Genomic DNA, 15,416 nt, shown 5'->3' with positions numbered 1-15,416 from the left:
ATGGCTTTAAACTAACGTGTTCTTGAAGAAAAAACGTAAAAGCACTGGGGATTTTCTATGTATTTTATCCTACAATACAAAGCAGAGGAAAATGAGAACATCGATGGATTTTCAACGTCGTATGTCATCTCATTGAAGGAAAGTAGGAGTGATTACCATCTAGGTATAAATTTCTCAGTGATTAGGACTAATACGTATCTTTATCGCTATTCATATTTCCTAAACCTTAGGTATAATAGAGCTGTTCTATGATTTTTAATCACTTATAACGTCCAGTAGCAAGTGAGTCTCTAGCGCCCCATTTATTAGTGTCCTTGTCAGTTTGGTGGGAACTTTCCATTACAGGCCGCAAGGGCTGATACGAACAGAGGATTTTTGGCGTTTAGTTCTTTCATCTAAGTTGCAGACTGAACACTGAAATGCATAATTAATAGTCAATTACGAAAGCATATGTGTACTTCAATGTAACAACAAAATCTTGGGTATATTTAATACTAGGTGCTTATAGATCATATATTTTGTCAAAGTGATGGATGGTATTAAATGACTTCAAGCAGTCTTTGTATTTGCATGTGTTCACGAATGATCTTAAATTTTCACAACTTCTGTCTTGTTATTCTATGAGAAATATTAATCATACTTCCAATTTTACTTCATAAGCAGAGAATAAGTGAACTCTACAGGCACTGATTTATCCAAGCTATCCACACAAGATCATTTCTTGAGATATATAGTCCAAGTGTAGTCCAGGATATACGTAGGTACACATATCTGCTGAAGCTCGTTAGTTTGGATTGTTAGTGAACATTTCTTTTTGGTAAACATTGATATAAGAATATAAAATATAGTGTCTGATATATATTTTTACTATCCGTTGGTATGATTTACTGATGAAAGAAGAATTTTACAGTTCACTGCAGGAAAACATATGACAAAACAGCCGAATGTTTGCAAGTAATAGAGCTGTTCTATGATTTTTAATCACTTATAACGTCCAGTAGCAAGTGAGTCTCTAGCGCCCCATTTATTAGTGTCCTTGTCAGTTTGGTGGGAACTTTCCATTACAGGCCGCAAGGGCTGATACGAACAGAGGATTTTTGGCGTTTGGAGGTTATGGTTGCAAAATTAACAATATTGTTCGCGTTTGTGTATATAGTACAGTGAAGAATGATTTTACAGATTGTGAGTCAGGAATATCACTCGACTTGGAACATAGAGAAGTATCTGTTTAGAAGTTCTTCTGTACTATGAAATTTATCATTCACGGTGGCTTCAAGTGCATTTTCTTATGAAGTTGTCGTTTCGTAGATATCTTTTCTTTCTGGAATAGAATCTATTTTTATATAATTCCTTCCTGTAACTGTTGATATTCGAGGCATTAAAATAAGTAGGTACATAAATACAGTACAAATATATAAAATTCGAAACACATTTCACTTGATGGAAGTGTTTGCAGTGGAGATTAACTGTTTGAGTAGTGTTCTTCAGATATATCCTTCGATGAGTTTCAGTTTAACTTCCGATGATATAGGTGATGAGTTCGCCGTATCGCTTTTATATTTTCTTGAGTTTATGTTGTCTCACATTTTTAAATGTTATATAGGTACTACTTTTCAAAAAGTTTACTCCGATGCAATATAATCAACCTCATGAAACCATGAATACAAATTAATTCTTACTAACAATACGAAATAGCCTACCATCGTAGCAACTAGGTGTCCTATGTTACTCATGAAATTCTGTTAACTTCACCGTATCAAAATTTTCTTCCAGTCTTTAAGACAGAAGTCTATTTTCGGCTCATAATTATAAATATCTTTTTCCTCATCTTGAGCACTTCATAATGCTCGGTCTCATGTAACTGTAATAATAATAAATATTTTTTCTGTGCAATGTTCTGGATACTTCACTATAATATTTATTTCCTACGTAGAAACGATCATTGTTTTTCCGAAATGAAGGTTTTGAAGTAACATGAATGTATCATTCTTTAAACATTTTGAAATTATACACTGAGATGAAAGCGAAATGAATACAGTGGTCTTCCAAATATCTCCGTCTGGGTGTGCTGGCCACTCACCCTCTTGCCCTTTCCTTCCCTGATATACTGATCATCTTGATGAGGGCGCTGCACCACACAAAAACCTGGAAAGAAAAGAACAAGTGTTCGAAAATTCGTGAATTATAGGCTATCATAAGGGGACACACAAAGTACATTACTAATGACACTTCACGAAGCACTTTTCAAATGTATGAAAGGGAATTCACTTATAGAAATGCTGTCTGTACATGTTAGTCTTTTTACGGTAGTATTTTTGCCGCTGCTGAAAGAGGAGTTGGTGTGATCGTAAACCACAAGTAATATGTGAACAGTATCTGATTGTGACACCGTAGTGTGTATAGAAGTGTAATGACTCTAACTAAGAAATTTACGCCACACAGAGCCAGAGTTCTACTTAACATTTCTGGAAGAAGTGCAGATCCCTAATATGTGCGTGCGTGTGAATTTTAGTTTACATGTCAAACTGGTTTATGAGATTCCGTAAGTTCTGATGATGCTTGTTGTTCAAAGGGGCCTAACATGTAGGCCATCGGGCCGTAAGTCCTAAGGCCTGAAATTGAGGAAGTAATAATGGGGCTTTGACAAGATTATGGACGTACTCAGCATGGATGAAACTTTTCTTAATTCATTCTTTTGAACTATGAGCCGTGGAGAACATAAATGTGGATGAAGTTTATTGAATTCATATATTTTCCTTTTAGTAACTTAATACGCATTGAAGAAAAACTAGAAAAGACTTTGAGCGATGTTGGCTGAGAGTACGAAGGGCGAACTGAATAGATCTGCTCCTTGTTTATGTAAGTGGCAGTGTTTTCCGAACGCACCCCTCCACAATACACTCCCCCCCCCCTTCCTACTGTACACTCCACTTTGCCTGTTTCATTGAAGATCACTGTCGTGTCGTTCGCCTCACACAGGATCTGGCCATGAGCTTCACTGCCTTTTAGAAACAATTTACAGAAGTTCAATTGGTGGGAAAGGAATTTAAAGAGGGAAGAGTTTTCTAATACCAACAGGATTGCAAACAAAGGTTCTTCATACAAAAATCATATAATCAAAACCAAATTTCAACATATTAGGTCGTAATAATAGCAATAATGTTATTTGTTTTACGTCCCACTAACTACTTTTTAAGGTCTTCGGAGACGCCGAGGTGCCGGAACTTAGTCCCGCATGAGTTCTTTTACGTGCCAGTAAATCTACCGACACGGGGCTGTCGTATTTGAGCACCTTCAAATACCACCGGACTGAGCCAGGATCGAACCTGCCAAGTTGGGGTTAGAAGGCCAGCGCCTTAACCGTCTGAGCCACTCAGCCCGGCTATTAGGTCGTGTTACCTACATTTAGTACGTGGTGAAGAGATGTTAAGTACAGAACAAAAATGGCCAACCGGGCACCAGTGGCATCCGAACCCACAATCTCCCGATTTCGCGCCGGTTAAGAGATGTTAAGTACAGAACAAAAGTGGCCAACCGGACACCAGTGGCATCCGAACTCACAATCTCCCGATTTCGCGTCGGTTTGGAACTAAAAACTCACGTTAAACTTCTGTAAGTAAAGACCAAAAATTATGTACCTAAAAAGTTCTGTTTTGCGAAGGACTTATGCTGAAAATTAGCCAGCAGTACGTTTTCGGATTAAATATATTTATCTAAAAAAAAGGGAACAGTTGAGTTCACCCGAATGAAATAGCTTAAAATGTTTCTTATTCTATTTTTTTTTTGCTAGGGGCTTTCCGTCGCACCGACACAGATAGGTCTTATGGCGACGATGGGATAGGAATGGCCTAGGAGTTGGAAGGAAGCGGCCGTGGCCTTAATTAAGGTACAGCCCCAGCATTTGCCTGGTGTGAAAATGGGAAACCACGAAAAACCATCTTCAGGGCTGCCGACAGTGGGATTCGAACCCCCTATCTTCCGGATGCAAGCTCACAGCCGTGCGCCTCTACGCGCACGGCCAACTCGCCCGGTTTTCTTATTCTAAACATTAATCTGATGTGTTCTCCGCATCCGGGAGATAGTGGATTCGAGCCCCACTGTCGGCAGCCGTGAAGATGGTTTTTTGTGATTTCCCATTTTCAGGCCAGGCAAATGCTGGGGATGTAAATCAATTAAGGCCACGGCCACTCCCTTCCCACTCCTAGGCCTTTCCTATCCCGTCCTTGCCATAAGACCTATCTGTGTCGGTGCGACGTAAAACGAATTGTAAAAAAATAGAAAGAAGGATGAGTTCTGCTCTCTATTTGCAACGCCTCATATTAATTAACCATATTTCCAACCTGTTATTACAAGCAAACATTCAGGAAGGGCCAACAAAAACATTAGATTTTATTGCTCTGGCGGATTATCACACTTCCATTAACAGTTGACCATAATTTGACAACTCGTGGGGAATTACATTAAGCAGTAGAACGGTTTAAATATGAGGAATTTAGAATATCGTAGGTTGCGTACCATCACGTTCGTAATATCGTGATATTTAACTTTTAAACCGAAACTGATTTTTATTATCCATGAGTTTAAGTTATTACATTCTGGACTAAATTATTAAAGTAGAAAATGTTATTGTTAAATGGTGTACATCAGGTAACACAGAAATTATTAAATTCTTTTTAAATGGAAGCATTTCTTTCATTTTCAAATACACTCAACCTGTTTTTTCGTAACTCTTATGCCATCCACAGTAATAGAAATTATACTACAGAAATACTGGTGTTGGTGGTGATTATTGTTTTAAGAGGAAGCACAACTGGGCACCCCTCCTCTGTTAACACTAATCAGAGGAAAAACTGAAAGATTTACTGGCACGTAAAATAACTCCTGCGGGACAAAATTCCGGCACCTCGGCGTTTTCGAAACCCGTCAAAAGTGGTTAGTGGGACATAAAAAACAATAACATTATTATTTACAAATTGAAGAGGTCCGACACTTCGAAACAGAAAGGTATCGGTAAAAGCAAGTCAAAGGCCACGAAGGGGCAAGACAATCTAAGGCTCCCTAGGACTCGTAAACATTATACTATCGGGATCGGAAGAGGGCAAGAGTTAAACAAGGAAGGTCAGATAGGAACGATGTAATTGCGGAGCCTGATACAAGTAAGTGGTAGCAATACGAGGTTTATCTATTGGAACAGTGGTGGGCAATCCCCGCTTCCAATTCGGGAGCACTTCATTTCCTTTTTAGTCGCGTCTTACAACAGGCAGGGGGTACCTCACCCACAGGAGGGGACAAACACTGGAGGAGCTGCATCACAATCCTGAATATCTCGTAAAAAACGTATACGTCCTAATAAAACTACAGCCTTTAGATCGCCATTTCTTCACGATGTTCAAGTAGGCTTATATGATAGAGAAATATATCCCTATTTAGCTTTTGACGATTCGTACGGCTCTCCAAAACAATGCGACTGAATACTGTCTTGGTGTTTCAACAGTCCACCCCGGTGAAAGTTTAATGACGTTTCACCGCGGTGGGCTTGTGCTTCCAATCTGTAGCTAGCTTCAGGTAGTTCCCGTCCGAAATTTTAGATGGCGCTGGAGGTCATTCACAACGAGTAGATAGTGTAGGAAGGTTCTGTAGATGGCAGGCAAGTAGGCATGAAAAGAGCGATTATAATAATTAACGGCCGTTTGTCTAGAAGTGAATTATTTGAAGTCTAATCTCAATCAGTGGGCCCTTCTGACAAAGAATTAGTCGTATAACGTCAAGTATTATGGAGATAATATTGCTGGATTGCACTGAATCCGACTTTACCCAATCGATTAACCTTGTTCGAGCTAATATCGATTTTAAGCGATAGTTCCCATGATGCTACAGTATTTGTGTTGTTTGAATTCCAAGATCCCATGTGCTTGTGCTGTAAATCTTTGTTCTTTGTGCTTGTTTATTAGAAATATCCTGTATTTCCTGTTTGAGTACACCTCAGACACCGGGAGCTGAATGATTCTATAATAATGTATTTCTATATATTTCCTGTGTCAGTGCATTTGATTATGTTATTTTTATTTTCATGTGGTACTTGGATATTGATGTGATACTCCAATCTCTTGCATATGGTGTGCTCTGCTGCCTTGCTTTTGAAGGGATTTCTTATTTGATTAATGTCCGGCTCCATGGCTAAATGGTTAGCGTGCTGGCCTTTGGTCACAGGGGTCCCGGGTTCGATTCCCGCCAGGGTCGGAAATTTTAACCAGCATTGGTTAATTTCGCTGGCACGGGGGCTGGGTGTATGTGTCGCCTTCATCATCATTTCATCCTCATCACGACGCGCAGGTCGCCTACGGGAGTCAAATCAAAAGACCTGCACCTGGTGAGTCGAACTTGTCCTTGGATACTCCCGGCACTAAAAGCCATACGCCATTTCATTTGTTGTAATCATATCAGCTTTGTGTTAATGTGTCGATCATTCATTTGAATTTAAAGCTGCTTTGAGATGTGAGATTATGTTCTCAATAACATAGTATGCCATACGAACTAGGAGTATCAGATAATTATTTACAACATAGTAAGTACTTGAAAATAAAAATATATGAATTACAATGTATTGGGCGTGGAAGTAGTAGAACTGCATTATAACCGACGGAAGGGGGGGGTGGGTGGTCAAAGGAGGAGGGGGGGTAAGGAGCTGTATGCAAAACCGGATGTGCGTCACTACGCGGGATTTTACTTCTCTGCGCTATCTGTTGATAATAACAGTAAGGTATTACACAACAATGCGCACTGTGGCGCTATCCCAAATTTCGGACTGAAACTACTAGCGCCTTGTGGTTTGGTACCGAAATTCATCATTGAGTTACATCTCTATTCTATTCTATCCTCTTTGCATAAGCCCCATTAAACTTTGACCGGGGTGGTTGTGAGGTAGCGCTCGCGAAAGGCAGTCGCCATGTTTTCCAAGTATGAACAGAGGAGCTGGTAAAAAAAATCCAGTGTGCTAGAGGTCGTACCAAGGACACGAACGTGTGTTGGACATGTCTCGATCTGGTCACCCACCAGTAAGTGACGAACATGTACAGACTGTGTCCGCAGTAGTGGAGATGCATTGGATGTGATCTTAACGCATATCGTTCCCCTACGGCCGACAATTAATGTGGCGTAGTACTGTTCATTTTTGCAAAACCATCTGCTAGCAGCTCTGAGAGGAAAACGGTGACACTTCACGGATAACCCACCCATCATTCTGTATGGCAGTGCTACGGTACACACACACAACAGGACTTGTGACTGAATTATTTATTTACTCGCAGGATGTGCTCTATCATCCAGCGTTCTTTCCGCATTTAAATCCCTGTGATTTCGATCTAATCCTTAATATGAAGGCGCCACTACGCGGGATGCTCTTCCGTACAAGTGAAGTCGTATTGCAGGCCACCAACAGCTCTCTTCGCACCATTGAGAGACTAGGCCGCGCCAACGGTATCCAACGTATTTCGCATCGCTGGAAACGCGTTGTACGCAACGCTGGTGACTATATCTAAGGTTAATAGAACTTAGAACCGTGTATGCATGCTATGTATCATTAAATAAACGAATTGCCAAAACTTGAAGAAACAACCCTTGTATTACAGTAATATTCTAAATATAGGCCTATTTTAAAGCAGAAATTTAACATTTTTATTTGCCACTCCTCAAGGTTTGCTTGGCGGTCGGTGAGACAGGGAATGTTTTTTTTGCTATTTGTTTAACGTCGCACCGACACAGATAGGGCTTATGGCGACGATGGGACAGGAAAGGCCTAGGAATGGGAAGGAAGCGGCCGTGGCCTTAATTAATGTACACCCCCAGCATTTGCCTGGTGTGAAAATGGGAAACCACGGAAAACCATTTTCCGGGCTGCCGACAGTGGGGTTCGAACCCACTATCTCCCGGATGCGAGCTCACAGCTGCGCGCTCCTAACCCGCACGGCCAACTCGCCCGGTGCCAGGGTATGTAGGAAACTGCGCACTGTAATGTCGTGCTGACCTTTAGCTCAATGCAAGGTGTCGGCATTTATGTTCACGAAACCTCTTCTTAAAATAATTTTCGACAAGTTTGAAGACATTTTACGAATTCGAGTCCGAGAGAGAGAATTTGTTAAGTGATGCAAATTACCTCAAACAGGACTGGGAGTGGAGCTGTATAGGGAATAACCGTCCGAAGACAACTGGGTAAATTATCATCAAGATCTTACATGTAACGAATGGCGCGAGGCAATGAAAATGCCAGCTAATATTTCCTCAGTTAGAAGTATCCCCGGTTGATGTGACAGAGAGAATGAAACAATGGGCCATGTCTTGGCAAACTGCCCTTATTATGATACACCGAGTAACTCTCACCATCGTAATATACGATCTTTAATTGCTGAAGAGCTTCGTGGAAAGGGTTATACCGTATACGGTTAGGTTCATGGGGTATAATTGAATTGTAGTACCTGAAGAATCGACAAGATAGCCTTTAAACATGACAGCAACGAGGGTTATGTGATCGATTCCACAGTCAGAAAGGAGTATCATACCGACCAACATGAGGAGGTTAACATTGAAAAAAGGGATTATCTACACACCTACGATCGAATTCTACACGAAAATGTACCATTTATATGAGATTGAAGTATTAGGTATAACGGTTGAACCGCGCGCAATAAGTCTTTTCTTTAATAAACGGGCCGAAGACCAAGATGTTAGGCACCTTTAAACAACTTCTGGAACAGATTTGACTTACAAAAGTCCGAAATCCAGGTTTGTTAGGCGCCACTTTACGGGGCTCTTCATCTCTATTGAAATCACACCTATATTCTTTATAGTTTTGTACTTCCCTTGTATTCCCGATAGTATACTAAAGCTGAATGTACTGTTCTTTGATTTGATAAAATTTCTATCTATGTTTTGATGTTGTGTAGCGTCGTTGAAGAAACTAAACCTCGTATGTCACAATGCTCTTCCTATCCATTATTTTCCGTAAGACTGGTCACGCCTCCCAGCCACATGTGGATATACAGTCCATCAGAAGAATGTTCGTTGTGTCCATTTTCCTGTGCTGAGGTGTAAAGGAAAATGAACCTTACCGTAAAGAATAGTAGGAATGTATGTTTGTGCAAATAATTTACTCACTCTTACAGCATACTATATTTAAGGTTCATTTTCCTTTACACCTCCGCATAGGAAAACGAACACAACGTAAATTGTTCTGATGGACTGCATATTCAGATGTGGCTGGGGGGCGTGACCAGATTTAAGGGACATAATGGATAGGAAGAATATTGTGGCGTACTAGGTTTGCTTTCTTCACAGAGGATATATCGTCGCTGTTGTGTCAAAACCGCGATAAAGCTCATCTATAGAGACATTTTATAATAATTCAAGGTGAATGTCGACTGGAAGTTGCTTTCGGGAATGTATTGGAAGTATCATTAGTAATATATTGGATACGTATGTAAAAACCCCACATCTCTAGTATGGGTGTAATTTCAGATGCAAATATAGTGCTTTCAAGAAACTATTACTAAGAATTTAGCGCGGTACATCCACTATGTACCTTATATTAATTTATCAATTTGAATTTGTCTCTCTTATTTCTCTCTTGTTTCACATCTGAATTCATCTCATTCATAGCTTCACAAAATGGAGATGTTTGGATTCTCATCGGTATCCTCAGTCATTGGCAAATGTCTCCTTGAAATTATACACACAAATACTTAAAACAGTTTCAGTTATTATGTGTGGGTTGGTTGAAGGTAGGGAATTTTGGAATATCTTATAATAAGATTGTCTTCCATTGAAATTATCAGAGAAATATTAATATTATACCGTAATTGTATGTTTTAAACAAAAGTACACGTTAGCACTCCTTTGTCGTTGACAGTCTTTTAATAAAGGAACCAAAATCTTATACAAATCTCCTTACAGAATAACGGTCAGTTTCTCGCTCAACCTGTAGCTTTTTTCTTAATGAACTATATCACTTTGGAGTGTAAGTTATAACTGGATATTTCTTACAGAGGAAGTGATTGGAAAATAGTCTTTGAAGACAACGTAAAGTGTTAATTATTAGTAAAATAAGAATAATTAGTCAGAGGTTTAAAAACAAAATAGAATAACCTACCAAGGTATCAAAAATGTAGGACTGATTATAATTCCTACAATGACAACATTTGAATACTATTTATTAAGAACGGCCACGTGCCAAATTGGAAAATTACGAATTTTTCACTTCAAAGAGGTCTATGTAAAAACCCAATGCATGTGTGTAAAGCCAAAACGTTGGAGGAAGTAGCTTTTAGAACAATTTAAAGATGTAGCTGGTTGTATCAACAGTACTACGTGTAAAAAAACGTGTCAAAGCTCCACTTTTCTTCACTACGTAGGCTGCCTTCACTGTGATGAGAAAACTTTTAAAAGATTTCAGTTGGTAATATTAGAATTCGAAAAGGTATTTGTGTCGAAAGCCTTAGAAACATTAATCATATTTAAATGATAAAACCAACCTTATGTTATTGTAAATGTGGTGTAAACTAATTTCAAGGATTATTGCAATTATTTATGAACACTGGAAATTTATATAATTCTAAAGCTTCCGGGATTAAAATCATAAACGAAAATTGAATGATATTTCTAACTGTACCACCCCAAACATTGCAAAACTGGAAGAAGATTATGACAAGATCTTACAACTACGGAGAAGCAGCAGCTTGAGTGTATAAATCGCATCACAAATCACAAGAAAAAGGACTTGAGTAAAACGATCTCCTGTTTATCAGAACGACACAAACAATGTAATTACATAATCGTACCCTGAAGATTTGCAGTTTTCTGTGTACTAAAATTGTAGCTGAATTAAAGTTACAAATATAATATGTTTGATAACATAAGCTGAGAATTTGATTAGTTATAAGAACATGGTACATAGATCCATTTTTAGTTTTCAGTTTTCATTCATGTGTTTTGTACTAAAGTATTTTTCCTTTAATATATGCTTGCTTAATATGTTTCTATATATCTACGTTTTTTTGAAAAAAATTGTGCTAATATGTTACTATGTAAAAAAAACTTGTTTTTCTTATTTTCTCTGATTTTAAATTTTGGCATTTAGACCCTTTTTAAATTATAGTATTCATTTATGAGCAATGTAAACGAAATCTAGGTTAACATGAATTGTTAGAAAATCAAGTATATCTTGAAAAAATATATTTATTCTATACAGTTTTACTTCAAAACATCTGTCAATTTGAAATCAAAAGATATCGCATGAAACATCTCTGGATATAATGAAAGCCTACAACCTGTGTTCTAGTTTTTGACCAGGTCCAGGGATGGAATGAATGAACCATATATAGGCTATTAGTACGATGGGGTCGTCATTCCCAAAGCGATTTATGATTGACTGACAAATGCTATGAAATTATAACGGAAAGTGTTGCTGGAATGAAAGATTGCAGGCAAAACAGGAGTACCCGGAGTAAACCAGTCCCGCCTCCGCTTTGTCCAGCACAAATCTCACATAGAGTGACCAGGATTTGAACCACGGTATCCAGCGATGAGAGGCCGACGCGCTGCCGTCTGAGCCACGGAGGCTGTCTGGATATAAAAGTTTAAAAATATTAAATTGTTCACACGTAAATTACATCTAGAATGTTGCGTTCCACCTGTCGTGTACTGCTGATGTCATGCACGGAGCTTTACAGTGAAGGAAAATTAAGCATTTCGTCTGTATTGAAGTACAGTAGGGAGGAAAATTCTGCACGTCTCCTGATGCTTTAGATCTCAACGTAGAACCGAAGAGATTCACTTCAAGGATATGCTATTGTAGTAGCCACTGACAAATTCTTGGAATTGTGTCAGTACTACAACGTGAGACTTGTAAATAGGAAGACATTAATCAGAAAACGTATCAGATTAGAACAGAGAAGAAAATGACCAGAAGCATTACCGAGCAAACTGACTATTTGGTACGGACCCCCTAGCTGTACGCATGCGTTCGAGCCGCACCATCGGCAGCCATGAAGTAGGTTTTCCGTGTTTTAATATTTCAAGAATAGGCAAATGCCGAGGCTGTACCGCCTCCTTTAAAGTCCATGCCCTTTCCTATTCTATCATCTCCGTAAACGAATCTGAGTTTTTGTAAAGTTCAACCGCTTGCCAAAGAAAGTAAGAAGATACACTCAAACAATTGGTAAATCGACTGGGGTTAATCTCCAAGCAGAGATTACAATAAAGTTATTTTGAAGACGGCTTTGATATAACTGGTAGGAATGACGATGTACTGTATATGTTCATTAAAGAGAGTGAAAAGAGAATTTCGTCGATTTGAGTATATTTCAACGAATTCTTTAGTGTTTAATACGAATTAATTTTTAACTCAAAGCTGTTATTAGTTTCTTTGCAAACTAAGCACTGAAACTATTTGAGTCCAAGCAGCTTTTGCTTTCAGCGTCTTGTGTTTTAGATTCAGCAAGCACATACGGTTAGAACTACTTTGCGAGTATTTGCATGTTCTTGAAAGTTCCCACGTACTCTGATGACTGGTAGGTTTTGGGAGAACTTATGGCGAGCAATATCACATTTTTTTTTCAGTTTTGCATATACAGTTTTGAAATCTATTTATTTGAGGATAACGAATGTACGGGGATAATTTTGGAAAACAATGGAAGGGAACTTGGAAAACAAGTATGAGTAGAAGGAAGAATGAAGTGAATGAAAATACAGTTTCAAGAAAAACATACTGAAATATAACTTACTTGTTAACTTCTAAAGTAATGAAGTTTGGAGATAGACTGTTTTGACATTTGCATTTCGGAATTATTTTCAGAGCAAATCACCACATTCGTGAGCATATGCATTTTACATCGTCATACCACAGCTGATGCTCTCCCTGACAAGACGTTTCCTTGCCTTGTGGGAAGTACCGATATTTAACAAAGGAACGAGATTTTGTCTTCGATCTTGAAGGTACGGAAGCCACAGGTTCCTTTCCTCAACATTCCAGAGTATTGTTCCAAAGTACAGTTCAAACAGCGCAGTTAGGCACTCAGTATCGCATGTTGTCCTGATTTTGATGAAACGTCTGGTCAGGTAGAGGCAACCGTGGCGCGTCAAAGAGGAGGAGTGGATGAAGGCCATGAAATGTATGTTTACGATTATCATAGCTGTTACTTTATGACAAAACAAGCCTATTTCCAAACACATGTAGTGAGGATGGAACTAGCAAATGTGATTCATTAAATTTGTCCTTACCTAAACTGCTCCAGCGTCGTGAAGATACTTGGCTTTCGTTCAATAATATGTTTTTACACCACGTTCCAACCCTTGGAGGAATTACTGCTGCTGTTGATGCATTTCTACCAGTGATCAAATAAAGATAATTTCCATGTTTGCATATCTTCTTCCGTTTCAGTTTAACCGCGCTCTATGAAATATTCTTACGTTCTCATGTCAACAATACAATGATCATTACAATGTAATTCAATAAAAAACTAGTAGGGAAATTTTCTACTCATCCAGCTGATGTGTATGGTAATCTTCCAAGCTACGACTCTAGAAGAATAAATGCATCCCTGTCTATTTATAGGCCTCATTAGCTGTAACTTTTCTATAAAGTGGAGCGTCTTCTTATTTGATTATAAACTATCGAGGCTTGCGTATACACGTTTGATATTAATGTTATTTAATTTATGTGTTTTACCCACCAGTCGAAACATTCTGTTAAGTAGTTGGACTCATTAAAAACATTATCCTTTTACACTGAATTAACTTCTTTATGCACCAGTGACCCTGAATAATTCTTGATGCAAAGATATGAAGAGAATAATAAAGAGAAATAGTAAGTGGGGTAGATGGGCCTTTCTTCCTCCTCTTTTACGCGCCACGCTGCTGCCATGATGCTTGTGGTTCTGCTGATGCGGAAAACAGCTCCCTGTGATTCTTTCTCTCTTGATTTGAAGAGCTCTTCCGCAGAAATACATTTTCTTTACACATTTATTAGACAATATCAAATTTGCTTGTAGAAAAACATATGACAAAATTCACATGAAATTCTACTACCACTATTCCCAAACTTCAAAGCAGACAGAAATTAATAATACGTAGATTGAACTATTATTTGATTGTCATAAACATTCTTAGCAATTTTGTAGTTTTTTGAAAGAAATGTCGATGTTCTTTGACATATTTCGTGGATTTGTCACCATTTAAGCTCAAAGGCATTTGAGATTTATTAAATCTTCACGCATTTATTTATTACGTGTCGTGTGCACTTGAAATTATATGTAACACAATATAAGCCTTGCAGACTCTGTTTCAGTACCGTATGATAATGCTAATTATTCTGAAAGAATTAACATATATCTTTAATATTGTAAAGTAAGAGTGATTCTCTAGAATCAAGCATGAAAGTTGAACTTTAAATACATTTTAATAATACAAGAGGTTTTATGAAGTAATACTGATTGGATTACCGTTTTCTAAAATGACTAGGAAGATATTTATCATTTTAATAACGGTAGTACTGTGAAACATCCTCCCTGCAGAACAGTGAATCTCACCAAATGAGACGGTACTCACGAGGTGGAAGAGTGGTAGTTGTCGGTGTGGTCGTGGTGGGGGTGGTGCTGGGAGTGGTGACTACCACCAGTTCCGTGCTTTGTGGTCCCATCGCTGCAGTAGTGCCCACAGGAACGGGCATAGGTGTCGCATGTAGGAGTGAGTTATTCCCTGGTGGCTGCCACGTCGTGCTGGTCGTCGAACTCGTAGAGGAAGACACAGTAGTGGTCGTCAAGCCTTCCATCGATCTCTTCGTGTGGAAATCCTTTTGTGATTCAACTGAAATGGAACATAAAATAGATATAAGATTTGGATATTTGGTCTTCATGGATTGAGTTCAGAACCGATGACTTCGTAGTTATGTTTATAATAATAATAATAATAATAATAATAATAATAATAATAATAATAATAATAATAATAATAATAATAATAACGTTCTGACTACAGCGATAGTACGTATCCTATATTCCTCTTACTGAATATACCGTATATTCGTTGCTTTTAGTTTAACATTGCTTAACATTTTCACAACAAATGACAGATCGAAAATCAATATCAATTTGGGATATGTGTAGAACTATTTGTTAGGAGACAGTTAAATGTAATCGCTTCTAATGATTTGTTTGTTTTAGCTGCCAGATGAGAGATTTTCACCGAGCAAGTGACTGTACGGTTTCGGTGACGTAGCTGTGGGTTCGAACCCCCACTGTCGGCAGGCCTGAAGATGGTTTTCTATGGTTTCCCATTTTCGCATCAGGCAAATAATGGGGCTGTACCTTAATTAAGGCCATGGTCGCTTCCTTCTCACTTCTAGCCCTTTGCTATCCCCTCGTCGCCAT

At 38.5% G+C, this 15,416-nt stretch overlaps 1 protein-coding gene across 1 annotated transcript in view; it reads right to left on the bottom strand.

Moving 5' to 3' along the window:
• The window catches only part of Gfrl (Glial cell line-derived neurotrophic family receptor-like), an 846,523-nt gene that overhangs the window by 49,192 nt on the left and 781,915 nt on the right, over nt 1–15,416 (bottom strand). The window contains exons 10-11 of the mRNA XM_068226097.1: nt 14,596–14,853; nt 2,081–2,145 (exon numbers count right to left, since the gene is read on the bottom strand). Of these exons, the coding sequence (XP_068082198.1) occupies nt 2,081–2,145; nt 14,596–14,853 (323 nt within the window). The remainder of the gene's footprint in view (nt 1–2,080; nt 2,146–14,595; nt 14,854–15,416) is intronic.

This window comes from Anabrus simplex, chromosome 2 (assembly GCF_040414725.1).
Source record: "Anabrus simplex isolate iqAnaSimp1 chromosome 2, ASM4041472v1, whole genome shotgun sequence".
Lineage (NCBI taxonomy): Eukaryota > Metazoa > Arthropoda > Insecta > Orthoptera > Tettigoniidae > Anabrus > Anabrus simplex.
Note: the sequence above shows the minus strand (reverse complement) of the source record. Positions and strands in the feature narration are given on the sequence as shown.